The 15,574-nt window shown below is 45.7% G+C and overlaps 1 protein-coding gene across 1 annotated transcript in view; it reads right to left on the bottom strand.

The window, feature by feature from the left end:
* The window catches only part of gbe1b (glucan (1,4-alpha-), branching enzyme 1b), a 70,108-nt gene that overhangs the window by 41,250 nt on the left and 13,284 nt on the right, over window positions 1–15,574 (bottom strand). Inside the window, exons 2-5 of the mRNA XM_080548906.1 lie at window positions 12,069–12,238; window positions 8,384–8,499; window positions 4,050–4,175; window positions 1,650–1,785 (exon numbers count right to left, since the gene is read on the bottom strand). Of these exons, the coding sequence (XP_080405032.1) occupies window positions 1,650–1,785; window positions 4,050–4,175; window positions 8,384–8,499; window positions 12,069–12,238 (548 nt within the window). The remainder of the gene's footprint in view (window positions 1–1,649; window positions 1,786–4,049; window positions 4,176–8,383; window positions 8,500–12,068; window positions 12,239–15,574) is intronic.

Here is a 15,574-nt window from a genome sequence, read left to right as displayed (position 1 = left end):
AGTATACACAGACACCAGTATACACAGACATGGAAGGTAGCAGACACTGATCTGTAATAATGAATAACTGTTTTGGGTGTTGACATCAGGCGAATGCAGACAGACGGGACAGACGGATGCAGACAGCCAGCCAAATGAGTCGGGAGCTTAGCGACCTCGCCCGTCTCGTTATGTGTGTGATTGATGCAGCACTGCCACCCTGGTCACCCCCCTGTCCAACAGTAACAACCATGTCAGGTGGAGGCTGGAGCCAGTAAACAGAGCTGGTGTTGGGAACAGTGGCGCTCGAAACAACACAGCAGGTCTGGGACCTGCTAGACGTGAGACAGACCTCTGCAGCCTCTCCAAGCGTGGCTTTTCTAAACTATTTGCAGGACTGGATTTGTTTGTTAGCGGATTATATTATAGTATTGTCATTGTGTACTTCATCAAAGCGCTTGGTAGGAGATGATACGCATTGTTCTTTTGTTCAAAAGTCGAGAAAAACAAAGTCCTGCCTGACAGGGTAATTTACTAGCACACTTGAAGTGAAAACATCACAGCATGACGCCCGAGTTGTGCAGACAACTAAATAACAGTGCAACATTTTTGCAACAGCTAAACCCTTAAAGCAGAGGAAGTAGATTCATCTGTATTGACAGGAAGTTGGTTTTAGTATAGAACCTTCCGTAGGTTCTTTGGGTATAGTCCTGGTGCAGGAATGTATGCTGTCAGAGGTCATGTGACACAGTCTGATCATTTGGTCCGCATGTCGGCAACCAATCAAAATGTTCAGACTTTTCTTTTGAAACACGGAACTACGTTTCAACATTGTTGAGAATCACAACACAAACTCGCTAGTCAAGCCAACACACTGCAACAACGCAACGGATTGGGTGAGTAATCCCCACTGCTACCTAGTTAACTACAATACTACTTTACATTGTTACCAAGTTACCTAGAACACTACTTTACATTGTTACCTAGTTAACTACAACACTACTTTACATTGTTACCTAGAACACTACTTTACATTGTTATCTAGTTAACTAGAACACTACTTTACATTGTTACCTAGTTAACTACAACACTACTTTACATTGTTACCTAGTTAACTAGAACACTACTTTACATTGTTACCTAGTTAACTAGAACACTACTTTACATTGTTACCTAGTTAACTACAACACTACTTTACACTGTTACCTAGTTAACTACAACACTACTTTACATTGTTACCTAGTTAACTAGAACACTACTTTAAATTGTTACCTAGTTAACTAGAACACTACTTTACATTGTTACCTAGTTAACTAGAACACTACTTTACATTGTTACCTAGTTAACTAGAACACTACTTTACATTGTTACCTAGTTAACTAGAACACTACTTTACATTGTTACCTAGTTAACTAGAACACTACTTTACATTGTTACCTAGTTAACTACAATACTACTTTACATTGTTACCTAGTTAGCTACAACACTACTTTACATTGTTAGCAGGCTCACAAAACAAGCTGTGTTAGTTGACTAGCGACGTGTCGTCGATTTTCAACAACGCGGAAATGTATTCACATTTTTTTGGAAAGAAAAGTCTGATCATCAGATCCCGACACGAGGACCAGAGCATTAGAACGTGACACACATCTGCTGTCTGGTCTTCTTACCCAGGTCTTTTATGCGAGGCAGCATGTTGGTGGTGAAGTTGTTGTACGAGGCGACCTTCCTCTCAGGAGAGGCGATGCCCACGTGAGCCTCGTAGATGCGGAGGCTCGCAGGCTTCTTTGGGCGAGGATGGACGTGCTGCACACAAGAAAGAAAATGGTAAATGGACTGCACTTATGTAGCGCCTTTTTTGCTGCTCCAAAGCTGCTCCAAAGTGCTTTACAGCGGCCTCTCATTCACCCATTCACACACACATTCACACACCAATGGCGGCAAGCTACCATGCAAGGCGCCGGCCCGCTCACTGGGAGTAATAAATTTTACTAAATAATTAAATGATGATTATATAATGATTGGAGCACTTTGAAGATGAAACGTTTGCAGGAAAAGCGCTATACAAATAAAGTTATTATTATTATTATTATAAGCTGAAGATACTCCACTGGTTCTCCATCAATGTTTCACTACACACCTGGGTTTAAATACTTTCAAATAATAATGAATAAATAATAATAAATAAATAAAATACTTTAGCTGCACTTGACTGAGCACGCCCAGTGCTACAGAGCTAATGAACGTGTCTAACGTCTAACAGTGTCTAGCTGTCCTAACAGTGTCAGTGTCTGCTCCTCTAGACCCTCCAGACAGACAGGTCATCAAACCCTCACAGTATCTGAGAGAAAACAAACAGCGGCCTGCTACAGACAGTGACGATAGCGTTTCCATCCCCGTGTCTGGAGATGATTAAAGCGACCCTGCGTGTGTTTACTGAGGAGATCTAGTGGCTCGCTAACAACCAGGGGCTCATCAGCCACTCAGTCTGGAGTGCATATTGATTGGGCCTCTTCTTATAAACGACAGCGTGGAAATATCACCAGCGAGAGGAAAACCGTTCGCTAATTAAAATGGAAGCGAATAAAAGCTAAACGATAAAGGACTGCGAGGCTGGGTCGTTAACGGGGCTGGGTCGTTAGCGGGGCAGGTCGTTAGCAGGGCAGGTCGTTAGAAGCCTCGTCTGGCCGTCTGTCCATCTGTCCGTCTGTTCAGCATGTGAAGCAGCAGGAAGCTCGTCAACTCTACTGATCGCCTTTGATTCATGAATGTTGTTGTTGTGTGTTTCTGTGTCTCAGAGAAATGTGATAATAATATAAGCAGTGAAGGAGGGAGATGAGAGGCAGGCTTGTGTGTGAAGAGGCATGATTTGTTATTAATATTACTCATTAATATGAATACAACGTATTAATAGGTAACCCGACACCTACAGCTGTAGAACTTTTAACACAGTCTTGGTACAGTGAAATACCAGTAGCCTACCAGCTTCATACTAGCTTATCCTGATGTAATGGCACATCACATGATGGCTGTTCTAGTGTTAATGACCCCACCCATGGCTGTTCTAGTGTTAATGACCCCGCCCATGGCTGTTCTAGTGTTAATGACCCCACCCACGGCTGTTCTAGCGTTAATGACCCCACCCATGGCTGTTCTAGTGTTAATGACCCCATCCACAGCTGTTCTGGTGTTAATGACCCCACCCAGGGCTGTTCTAGTGTTAATGACCCCACCCATGGCTGTTCTAGTGTTAATGACCCCACCCATGGCTGTTCTAGTGTTAATGACCCCACCCATGGCTGTTCTAGTGTTAATGACCCCACCCACGGCTGTTCTAGTGTTAATGACCCCACCCATGGCTGTTCTAGTGTTAATGACCCCACCCACGGCTGTTCTAGCGTTAATGACCCCACCCATGGCTGTTCTAGTGTTAATGATCCCATCCACAGCTGTTCTAGTGTTAATGACCCCACCCAGGGCTGTTCTAGTGTTAATGACCCCACCCATGGCTGTTCTAGTGTTAATGACCCCACCCATGGCTGTTCTAGTGTTAATGACCCCACCCACGGCTGTTCTAGCGTTAATGACCCCGCCCATGGCTGTTCTAGTGTTAATGACCCCACCCACGGCTGTTCTAGCATTAATGACCCCACCCATGGCTGTTCTAGTGTTAATGACCCCATCCACAGCTGTTCTAGCGTTAATGACCCCACCCATGGCTGTTCTAGTGTTAATGACCCCACCCATGGCTGTTCTAGTGTTAATGACCCCACCCATGGCTGTTCTAGTGTTAATGACCCCACCCATGGCTGTTCTAGTGTTAATGACCCCACCCATGGCTGTTCTAGTGTTAATGACCCCACCCATGGCTGTTCTAGTGTTAATGACCCCCACCCAGGGCTGTTCTAGTGTTAATAACCCCACCCATGGCTGTTCTAGTGTTAATGACCCCACCCAGGGCTGTTCTAGTGTTAATGACCCCACCCAGGGCTGTTCTAGTGTTAATGACACCACCCAGGGCTGTTCTAGCGTTAATGACCCCACCCAGGGCTGTTAGCGGAGGTACTTACTATGTAGGGTTGTGGCGGGTCCCAGTGGACCCAGTCGTAGATTACAGACTTCTCGTGTTGGGTGACGTACTTGGCCCAGGGAGAGATCCGGTACAGCCGCTCACCAGCCTTGGTGTGAACCACCACCTGGGAGACAAGACAGAGTACCACTGTCAGGGGAAGGCCCTCAGAACAGAGACAGATACAGGGGAAGGGCCCTCAGAACAGAGACAGATACAGGGGAAGGGCCCTCAGAACAGAGACAGATACAGGGGAAGGGCCCTCAGAACAGAGACGGATACAGGGAGAGAGTAACAGGGCATTGAAGACAGAGGCATTTAAAAGGCATTCAGAGGAGAGGAGGGTTGTGTAGATACAGAGTAAGGGCATTACAACATACACTTAAGCGTTATGGAACGAGAAGCCGTGGTATATCGTGGATATCGGCACAGCTAGCGGGGTGGTTATAAACTCATCAAAAAAAGTTCTGAAACGTTATTTCGGTCTCTTATTCCTCCCCTTTAATAATACCAGTTGGCATTGTATTTTATATCGTTGGAAAGCCTAATTAGTCACCTTTACAACGAGGTACAACTTGTAAGGATCATGCATTTTTTTTACAAAATCCCCAAAATAAAAAGAAATCCTCAAAATAAAGGCATGATTTAAAAGGTATTCAGAGTAAAGTAGCGTTGTGTAGATACAGAGTAAGTTACAACATACACACTAGAGCAAGGGACTCTACAGTAATCAATGACAACTACTTTCCCTCCTTCTCTTTTCACTATTTTGCTAACGTTAAACTAAACATCACTAGCTGTGACGCCCATGGTGTTGCATGTTTAAAAGTTTCAACTTCAGTTTACCATCAAAATCATCCCAATTCCATCAAGGCTTGTTGCATCCCCTCCCAGAGTTATGGCCAAATCATCATTATTAACAGAACATTTACTGACATGCAGTGTCTTTCCATCTCTGTGAAGAAGACTGTCGTTTCTCCTGGTTTCAACATTGTCCTGGTGGTTCATCATAAACAGACTGACTTATATAGCGCCTTATTCCAAAGCTCTTTACAACGGCCTGGCAAGCTGCCATGCAAGGCGCCGGCCAGCCCGCTCACTGGGAGCAATTTGGGGGTTCAGTGTCTTGCCCAAGGACACTTCGACATGTAGCCAGCCGGGGCTCGAACCACCGATCTGACAACCTTGCAATCATTAGACGCCGGCTCTACCTCCTGTCTGCGGCTGAGACAGACAGACAGACAGACAGACAGACAGACAGACCCAGCCTACAGGACGTGACGCAGCACAGAGAGTGATGCTCTGCTGCCCATCATCTGTTACACCTCAAATCCAGTTACTCTGCCCTTCCCCTTTAGCATCAGAAGAGAGAGAGAGCCGGGATGGGGAGCTGGAGAACCCCAGAGAGAATTGATCCATACATGATGTGCCCCCCCCCTCTGTCCCCTGCAGAAAATGAGCAGATGCATTTAGAACTCAACTGACTCTGCCCACTATTGTGAAGTAATGACCCCCTGGCTCCCCTGTTCCCCTGGTCCCTGTCTGTGTCTGGTCGGCTAGCCCCCCGCTGGTCCGCCCCCACTGGGCCTTTCTTATTACAGCCAGGCCACCTGGGGAGTGGAGGCCTGCATCCCGCCATGACGCCTCAGACTTTATAAGATTATGAACAGAGGGCTGGGGAGATGGACCGCTGCAGAGAGAGACAGCGGCGACTGCTACGTGTTAACACTAGAACAGCCGTGTCTATGTTACCTACTATAAGAGTTTAACACTAGAACAGCTGTGTGTGTTACCTATTATAAGAGTTTAACACTAGAACAGCCGTGTGTGTGTTACCTACTATAAGAGTTTAACACTAGAACAGCCGTGTCTATGTTACCTACCGTACTATAAGAGTTTAACACTAGAACAGCCGTGTGTGTGTGTTACCTACTATAAGAGTTTAACACTAGAACAGCCGTGTGTGTGTTACCTACTATAAGAGTTTAACACTAGAACAGCCGTGTCTGTGTTACCTACTATAAGAGTTTAACACTAGAACAGCCGTGTCTATGTTACCTACTATAAGAGTTTAACACTAGAACAGCCGTGTCTATGTTACCTACTATAAGAGTTTAACACTAGAACAGCCGTGTCTATGTTACCTACTATAAGAGTTTAACACTAGAACAGCCGTGTCTGTGTTACCTACTATAAGAGTTTAACACTAGAACAGCCCTGTCTGTGTTACCTACTATAAGAGTTTAACACTAGAACAGCCTGCGTGTCTATGTTACCTACTATAAGAGCCGCCTCGGGGGTCAAATGTTTACAATGGGAAGCTGCTACTTACACACAACGACCACTAGTTGGTGCGTCTTGTAAATTAGCCTGCCTCCTACACAGAAAAACAGCAAAATAGCTTCATACTAGCTTATCCTGATGTGGTTTAGAAAATGTAAGGATACTGGGTGGTAGAACGCACATATCTAGGACAAGTCATGAAAGGAGGGTCCTGAAATTTGAACGAGTGCAACGGTAGAATATTTTTTTTTACTCACTTGGTCACATGACCCCACCTGTGGCGCTTCTCGTGTTAATGCTTCAGTTGCTTTGATTAGCCAAAGTTGGACATTTAATGTTTATGTGTTAACCGCTGGTTATTTGCAGAAGACGCAATGACTGCATAGACTCCTACCACTAGACCTGCTGTCGCTTACACATTTACATGTTTGTAATTTAGCAGACGCCTTATTCCAAAGCGACTTACTTTGACAATCGATACATTTGACTAAGCAAGTGAATCATCAATCCACCAGTCTTAGCAGGAAGAGTAATCTAGCTCAGGCCAGGGCCCATTGGCAGTCGTCGTGATAGAAGAAGAAAGAAAGATTTCAGGAGAAACAACAGTACAAGGTTGGGTGTTTTTTTACACAACAGAGAGACAGAGACAGAGAGTGTGGTGAGCTAGGGTGCTTGTTTGCAGCAGGAGACCGTGACCCAAAACAAAGAGAGGTCCAGAAACGGTTCACTGCTTTCGTGTTTGGACCTCTGCCCTTTATAACCAAGAGGGAGTTCTGTGGAACTAATGTCTAGAGTGAGTCCACTGCCAGCCAGTCAGCCAGTCAGCCAGTCAGCCAGCCAGCCAGTCAGCCAGTCAGCCGGTCAGCCAGTCATTCCCAGGCTGGAGGGGAGAGCACAAGGTCCTCAGCCTGACCTCCTCTGACAGCGGGAGAGGTCCAGTCTGGCCAGGCAGCAGATCGGGCCAATGACGACCCAGGGAGAGCGGAGGCGCCGCTCGGCCGCCCGTCCCACTCCTGACGTCACATTCCAGGATTATCGCTCGTCTGTTTCGTGCAGTCAGTAAAATGGTAAATGATAAATGGACTGCACTTATATAGCGCCTTTTTTGCTCCTCCAACGTGCTTTACAACACCCATTCGCACACACATTCACACACCAATGGCGGCAAGCTGCCATGCAAGGCGCTGGCCCGCTCACCAAGGGTGAGTGAGAAAATTGCAGTCAGGAGAATGAGGCTGGCAGGTCACAGCCAGAGACACAGGGAGCTAGCCAGATGTATAGAGGACCAGGGAGCTAGCCAGATGTATGGACGACCAGGGAGCTAGCCAGATGAATGGAGGACCAGGGAGCTAGCCAGATGTATGGAGGACCAGGGAGCTAGCCAGATGTATGGAGGACCAGGGACCTAGCCAGATGTATGGAGGACCAGAGAGCTAGCCAGATGTATGGAGGACCAGGGAGCTAGCCAGATGTATGGAGGACCAGGGAGCTAGCCAGATGTATGGAGGACCAGGGAGCTAGCCAGATGCCAATGAGGGTGTAAAAACACTGTAGCGTAGAACTGTAACATACCTTCAGTTTGGTGTTGTGTACATATAGAACTGTAACAGACCTTCAGTTTGGTGTTGTGTACGTGTAGAACTGTAACATACCTTCAGTTTGGTGTTGTGTACGTGTAGAACTGTAACATACCTTCAGTTTGGTGTTGTGTACGTGTAGAACTGTAACATACCTTCAGTTTGGTGTTGTGTACATATAGAACTGTAACATACCTTCAGTTTGGTGTTGTGTACGTGTAGAACTGTAACATACCTTCAGTTTGGTGTTGTGTACATATAGAACTGTAACATACCTTCAGTTTGGTGTTGTGTACGTGTAGAACTGTAACATACCTTCAGCTTGGTGTTGTGTACGTGTAGAACTGTAACGAACCTTCAGTTTGGTGTTGTGTACGTGTAGAACTGTAACATACCTTCAGTTTGGTGTTGTGTACATGTAGGACTGTAACAGACCTTCAGTTTGGTGTTGTGTACGTGTAGAACTGTAACATACCTTCAGCTTGGTGTTGTGGTCCACAGCGGGAGTCTTGTCTGGTTTCGCTGGTAGAGTCAATTCCCATTTCCCAAACTCTTTCTTGGTGTACGGGTGAGAGAAGTTGTCCCAACCATCTAGGATACAAAACAAGATATGGAAGATTTACACAACAGTTAGTTCCGACCAAGGGACAAGAGGCATTCCATCAGTGCCGATATACAGTATAACAGCACTGGGACTTTTAACTATATGTATCACTCCGCCACACAGGTGGTCTACTAAATGACCGTTCATCATAAACAGACTGACTTATATAGCGCCTTATTCCAAAGCGCTTTACAACGGCCTCTCATTCACCCATTCACTCACACATTCACACACCAATGGAGGCAAGCTGCCATGCAAGGCGCCGGCCAGCCCGCTCATTGGGAACAATTTGGGGTTCAGTGTCTTGCCCTAGGACACTTCGACGTGTGGCCAGCCGGGGCTCGAACCGCCGATCTGCCAACCTTGCGATCATTAGACGGCGGCTCTACCTCCTGAGACACAGCCGCCCCTCATGCAACTAGCCTGCGCTATGTTCCTGACTATGTCTGTGCTGTTTCTAGATTTGCTATGAGGGTGAGGGTTAGGTATTCAAGTATGTATAGAGCATATTAATTAATCTGTTAATCTATGTAATACACTAATACACTGTATACTATTTAATACACTTAAGTTTACTTTTTAGTAACTTTTTTTATTTGTATCATCATTTATAGGGATCTCTAATTGCCATGTTAAGTGTTTTCATTGGGCCACAAAATGTAATCATCATGCTTATCAACTTATTTATTAGCTTCCTTTGTTTCTTTCTACATTAGTGGAATTAAAATAACTATAAAAATGTATTTTTAATTTTGATAATAAATTAGTTTGATCAAAGGAGGAAAAGAAAAAAACATTTACAATAATATTAAAACATCTATAAGAAAATACTTTATGGTGTAATGGTGTTTACATTATAATGTGTGGCATGAACAAGAGTATTCAATCATAACAAGAGAATAGTGCTCCTCTGTTCTCTGGGCCATCAGGTAAACAGAAGAGAGGAACTCAATGTCCCAGCCTGCTCTGCACAGCACATTAGACAAGAAGAGAGAAACTCAATGTCCCAGCCTGCTCTGTACAGCACATTAGACAAGAAGAGAGAAGAGTCAACTTCAACTTCAGTTGCTCATTAATAGAAAGAGCCCCCTTTTGAAGGCCTCAGGATACAAAACAACACAGACAGCCAAGCCTTTATCTAGCTAGCAACACAGACAGCCAGCCAAGTCGTTATCTAGCTAGCTACACAGTTGGAGCCAAAGGGAAGAAGCTTAAAGTACAAGGGCACGATCAAATGGGTGATAAAACACTGACAAACAAACCAACATTTAAAATTAAAGGCCTTCAGTAACAGTAGTGTTCATTATTTGTGTTCAATATTTACCACAACACTCTCTCTCTCTCAGTGTGTCTAACTCATACACCCTTGGAGTAATTGGACGGGGTTTTTTCGCAACGTTTTTTTTTTTAGGTCCTTTGATGTTAAAGCCAAGAGGAACACAACATAGTGCATTGTGGGAACATACCATGAAGATTAGACATAAACAGGCCTATGTAGTAACCACGTGACGTTACTCTCAACTCAAATGTTCCTCTGAAAATCCACATTTCACATTTCAGAGGAATGTCTACAGCATTGTGTCTTTCTGCAGCTCCGAGCTAGGCCTGTGAATATGGCTTCTTGAACACTTAATATTAATAATAATAATAATAATAATAATAATGAATTATATTTATAAAGTGCTTTTCAGGGACTCAAAAACGCTGACAGCATGGGTACACAAGACAGGGAAACAACAAGCAACAGATAACATGAGCACATAGAACACAGAGTTAACGAACAGGCACAGGGAACAATTAACACAGCAATGTCCAGGGGGGGGGGGGGGGGGGGGGGGGGGTGGCAGGGTTAGGGGAGATGGTTAGGGGTAGGGGAGGTTGTATGCCTGTCCAGGGGGGGAGGGGGGTGGCAGGGTTAGGGGAGATGGTTAGGGGTAGGGGAGGTTGTATGCATGTCCGGGGGGGAGGGGGGAGGCAGGGTTAGGGGAGATGGTTAGGGGTAGGGTATGCATGGGAGAACAGGGAGGTTTTGAGGTGGGATTTAAAAGTGGAGAGTGAGGGTGAGTCTCTGAGTTAAAAGTGGAGAGGGAGGGTGAGTCTGAGTTAAAAGTGGAGAGGGAGGGTGAGTCTGAGTTAAAAGTGGAGAGGGAGGGTGAGTCTCTGAGTTAAAAGTGGAGAGTGAGGGTGAGTCTCTGAGTGGCTGGGGGAGATGGAACTCACTCCCCATCTTCCGTCGGAGACTTCTTCTTCTTTTCGTGTCCACAAGAGAGTCAGTTACAAGGCTTGGCTAGATGTGGTTCAACCACAGCTGAACACATTGCTGTCCCTTCTCATTGAACTCTGCCAAGTCCGATGCTGTGCAGGGCTGCTCCAGCAGACAGTCGGAGACTGATGACCTCCATCTCTTCAGGCTACACTTTAACTGCTCCTCCTGAGACATCTACTACCCCCCAGCACTGTGTCTCCTGAGACATCTACTACCCCCCAGCACTGTGTCTCCTGAGACATCTACTACCCCCCAGCACTGTGTCTCCTGAGACACCTACTACCCCCCAGCACTGTGTCTCCTGAGACACCTACTACCCCCCAGCACTGCTCCTCCTGAGACATCTACTACCCCCCAGCACTGTGTCTCCTGAGACATCTACTACCCCCCAGCACTGTGTCTCCTGAGACATCTACTACCCCCCAGCACTGTGTCTCCTGAGACATCTACTACCCCCCAGCACTGTCTCCTGAGACATCTACTACCCCCCAGCACTGCTCCTCCTGAGACATCTACTACCCCCCAGCACTGTGTCTCCTGAGACACCTACTACCCCCCAGCACTGTGTCTCCTGAGACACCTTACTACCCCCCAGCACTGCTCCTCCTGAGACATCTACTACCCCCCAGCACTGTGTCTCCTGAGACATCTACTACCCCCCAGCACTGTGTCTCCTGAGACATCTACTACCCCCCAGCACTGTGTCTCCTGAGACATCTACTACCCCCCAGCACTGTGTCTCCTGAGACATCTACTACCCCCCAGCACTGTGTCTCCTGAGATATCTACTACCCCCCAGCACTGTGTCTCCTGAGACATCTACTACCCCCCAGCACTGTGTCTCCTGAGACATCTACTACCCCCCAGCACTGTGTCTCCTGAGACATCTACTACCCCCCAGCACTGTGTCTCCTGAGACATCTACTACCCCCCAGCACTGCTCCTCCTGAGACATCTACTACCCCCCAGCACTGTGTCTCCTGAGACATCTACTACCCCCCAGCACTGTGTCTCCTAAGATTTCTACTTCCCCCCCTTGTACTGTTTCTCAGGGTGTCTATTTAAGAAAAACAATACTTAATATCTTTCTTTCTTCTTCTATCACGACGACTGCCATTGGCCCCGGGCCTGAGCTAGATTATACTTCCTGCTACGACTGGTGGATTGATGATTCACTTGCTTAGTTAAATGTATAGATTGTAAGTCGCTTTGGAATAAGGCGTCTGCTAAATGCCTAAAATGTAAATGGGACAGAGTTCCAGTCGGGGTGCGGCTGGTGAGAATACTTACTGAAGTCTCCGGTGAGGAAGAGAGCCTCGGCGGCGGGGGCCCACTCCTTAAACACCAGGCTGTTGTCCCCCCCTTTCTGCACGCCGAAGGTCCGGTAGCTGCGGGTGAACTGGTCGAAGCCCCCCTCCGACTCGTGCAGCAGGAACAGCCGCTTCTGGAACAGCTCATACCTTCAGACCAACAACAGAACAGCTCATACCTTCAGACCAACAGAACATCTCATACCTTCAGACCAACAACAGAACAGCTCATACCTTCAGACCAACAGAACAGATCATACCTTCAAACCAACAGAACAGCTCATACCTTCAGACCAACAGAACAGATCATACCTTCAAACCAACAGAACAGCTCATACCTTCAGACCAACAACAGAACAGCTCATACAAGTTCAGACCAACAACAGAACAGCTCATACCTTCAGACCCAACAACAGAACAGCTCAAACCTTCAGACCCAACAACAGAACAGCTCATACCTTCAGACCAACAGAACAGCTCATACCTTCAGACCCAACAGAACAGCTCATACCTTCAGACCCAACAGAACAGCTCATACCTTCAGACCCAACAACAGAACAGCTCATACCTTCAGACCCAACAACAGAACAGCTCATACCTTCAGACCAACAGAACAGCTCATACCTTCAGACCAACAGAACAGCTCATACCTTCAGACCCAACAGAACAGCTCATACCTTCAGACCAACAGAACAGCTCATACCTTCAGACCAGACAGAAGAACGGCTCATACCTTCAGACCCAACAACAGAACAGCTCATACCTTCAGACCAACAACAGAACAGCTCATACCTTCAAACCAACAACAGAACAGCTCATACCTTCAGACCAACAGAACAGCTCATATCTTCAAACCAACAACAGAACAGCTCATACCTTCAGACGAACAACAGAACAGCTCATACCTTCAGACGAACAACAGAACAGCTCATACCTTCAGACTAGGGCTGCACGATTAATCGATTTTAAATCGAAATCGCGATTTGAAATGATGCGATTAGCTAATCGCAAAGCCTGCGATTTGCCTGTGATTTTTTTTGTTTTGTTTTGTTTTGTTGCTATTTAGCAGACGCTTTTAATCCAAAGCGATTTACAATTACGAATTACAGGGACATTCCCCCTGGAGTAACTGAGGGCTAAGTGCCTTACTCAAGGGCACACTAGTAGTGGTGTGGTTTCAGGCGGGATTTGAACTCACACAACCTTCCGATCACAAGTCCAACTCACTAGACCACCACTACCCGTATGGGATACGTCATACAGCGCGTCGGATTCAACGTCAATGTATGGAAGGCCATGCCCACATAAAACGGCACGTCTCCACACGTTGCCTCTAGGCGTCAATTCCACACGTCGATTTTTAACGTGTCTACGTAGACACGTCGATTTCAACGGGCTGTTCCATTCTACTGATGTCTGGGTGTTTCCATTCTACTGATGTCTGGGTGTTAGAAAGGAAGCCTTTTGTGGTTTAAAGGCAGTTGGCAAACAGCTTTTAGGTGCATTACCAGTTAACTTTATAATAGTTACCTTTAGAACGATGATGCTGTTTAAACAACAAAATAAGAAGAAGCAACGAGGACTGGTAACATTACAAGCAGACATAGATTTCGAAATCTATGTATGTTTGTAATGTTACCAGTCCTACCACTAGGCGTCACTATGCCATATATAATGTATATTCTCATGTATATACACATATAATTTTGCTTTCACTTTAGATTAAAGGAGAGATAGATAATACATAGAGAATTGTATGAGAAAAACAATGGTCCAAACAAATAAAGATTTGAAAAATTATGATAACCATCGTAGATTAGATTAGATCAGCAAATGTCTGTCCAGCGATTGATATGAAGGGGTGAAAAGTAGGGGAGGATGACATTGAAAGACAACATTATGGCCCATTGGCATATGAACATCTAAGCAATATCACACGAGAGGGAGTGCTGTTATACTTAATATCAGCACGGCTGTGATAGGTACGAGGCCGCAGTTCTACAGCACCATTTATTACTTAACAGTAATAAGCGAGAACAGATTATGATTTGTTTGTTTTTGATTTATTTTGGCAAGGGGACATCACTTTGCTTGACATTTTGGTATCAACTAAGGTAAACAAACTCATAGTCATGTTACATGGTGGCGGATGTTCAGTGCAAAACAAATTTGGTCTTGCCTGAGTAATACACATTCTGATATCTTATCCCCTTTCTCTTATCTTATCCCCTGACTCTTAGTAACAACAACAAGGTACAAGGTTCATTTATTGGCATTCTATAACACAGGGATGCACAATGAGATGCAAGATATAGTCCTTACAGTCCCAGTAGGTCTCAGGTCCTTACAGTCCCAGTAGGTCTCAGGTGTGTGTGTGTGTGTGTGTGTGTGTGTGTGTGTGTGTGTGTGTGTGTGTGTGTGTGTGTGTGTGTGCGTGTGTGTATGTGTGTGTGTGTGTGTGTGTGTGTCCGTGCTCCGTTCTACATCAGCACCAGACAACAACATAGTGCAAAGAAATAATATTTTAAATAAAAAAAGAAAATACTAAATGAGATAGTGTGCAATATTGGCAGTGGCTAGCTAGGCTAGTGGCCAGAGTTCAGTAGTCTGATAGCTTGATGGAAGAAGCTGTCTCTGAGCCTACAGCCCCAGCAGGTCTCTCAGGTCCTCTGACCAGGGTTTGCTGGTTGTCTCCCGTGCCAGACTGAAGACCCAGGGTGATAGAGCATTCAGACAGACAGACAGACAGACCCAGGGTGATAGAGCATTACAAACCGTGGCTCCCAAACTCTTTGTGACTTTGTGACCCTTGGTCTGGGAAAGGTGCTGTCCAAATACATTTTACTTACTTACTTACTTACTTACTTACTTCTGTATCTCTTGCCAGATTGCAGCAGGGTGAACACCCTGTTGCTGGGGTTGGTATTGTTGATAGCAGTGCACACTGAGGTCATTTAATTTTTCAATAAATATAGGCTATATGGGATGAAAACATAGAAAATGGAATGTACATTTATTTTGAACATTGTTGTGTGACAGTGCTGTGGTTTTTGTAGGCTTGGGACACTGGGTCTCTACAGATTGTTTCTCTATGATAAAGTGTGGGCTATTGCACAACAAACATGACACAATTGGTTATGGAAGGCAAACCTAGGCCACCAACCCCCTCTGTCAGGGGTTCATTTTACTACTTCCTCATCGTCCGACATTGCTAGTCTCACACATTCACTAAATGTGCGGTTGCAATTCGAAAGAAAAGCCCGCATTGCCATCCTCACGAAGTTGGTCTGCTTGTGAAACTTTACTCCCCGCGAGAAGTTTTCAAATCGGCAATGCCATCCTCACGAAGTTGGTCTGCTTGTGAAACTTTACTCCCCCGCGAGAAGTTTTCAAATCGGCTCGCCTGCAGGGTGTGGCCTTCCATACGTAGCGAAACGTACCCCCTACGCTGTTGTCGACAGCAATGACGCGAAACTCCTCATTAAT

Source organism: Nansenia antarctica (genome assembly GCF_963989245.1).
Source record: "Nansenia antarctica genome assembly, chromosome: 1".
NCBI classification, from domain to species: domain Eukaryota; kingdom Metazoa; phylum Chordata; class Actinopteri; order Argentiniformes; family Microstomatidae; genus Nansenia; species Nansenia antarctica.
The sequence above is the reverse complement of the archived record's forward strand: the minus strand, read 5'-3'. Positions and strand labels throughout refer to the sequence as shown.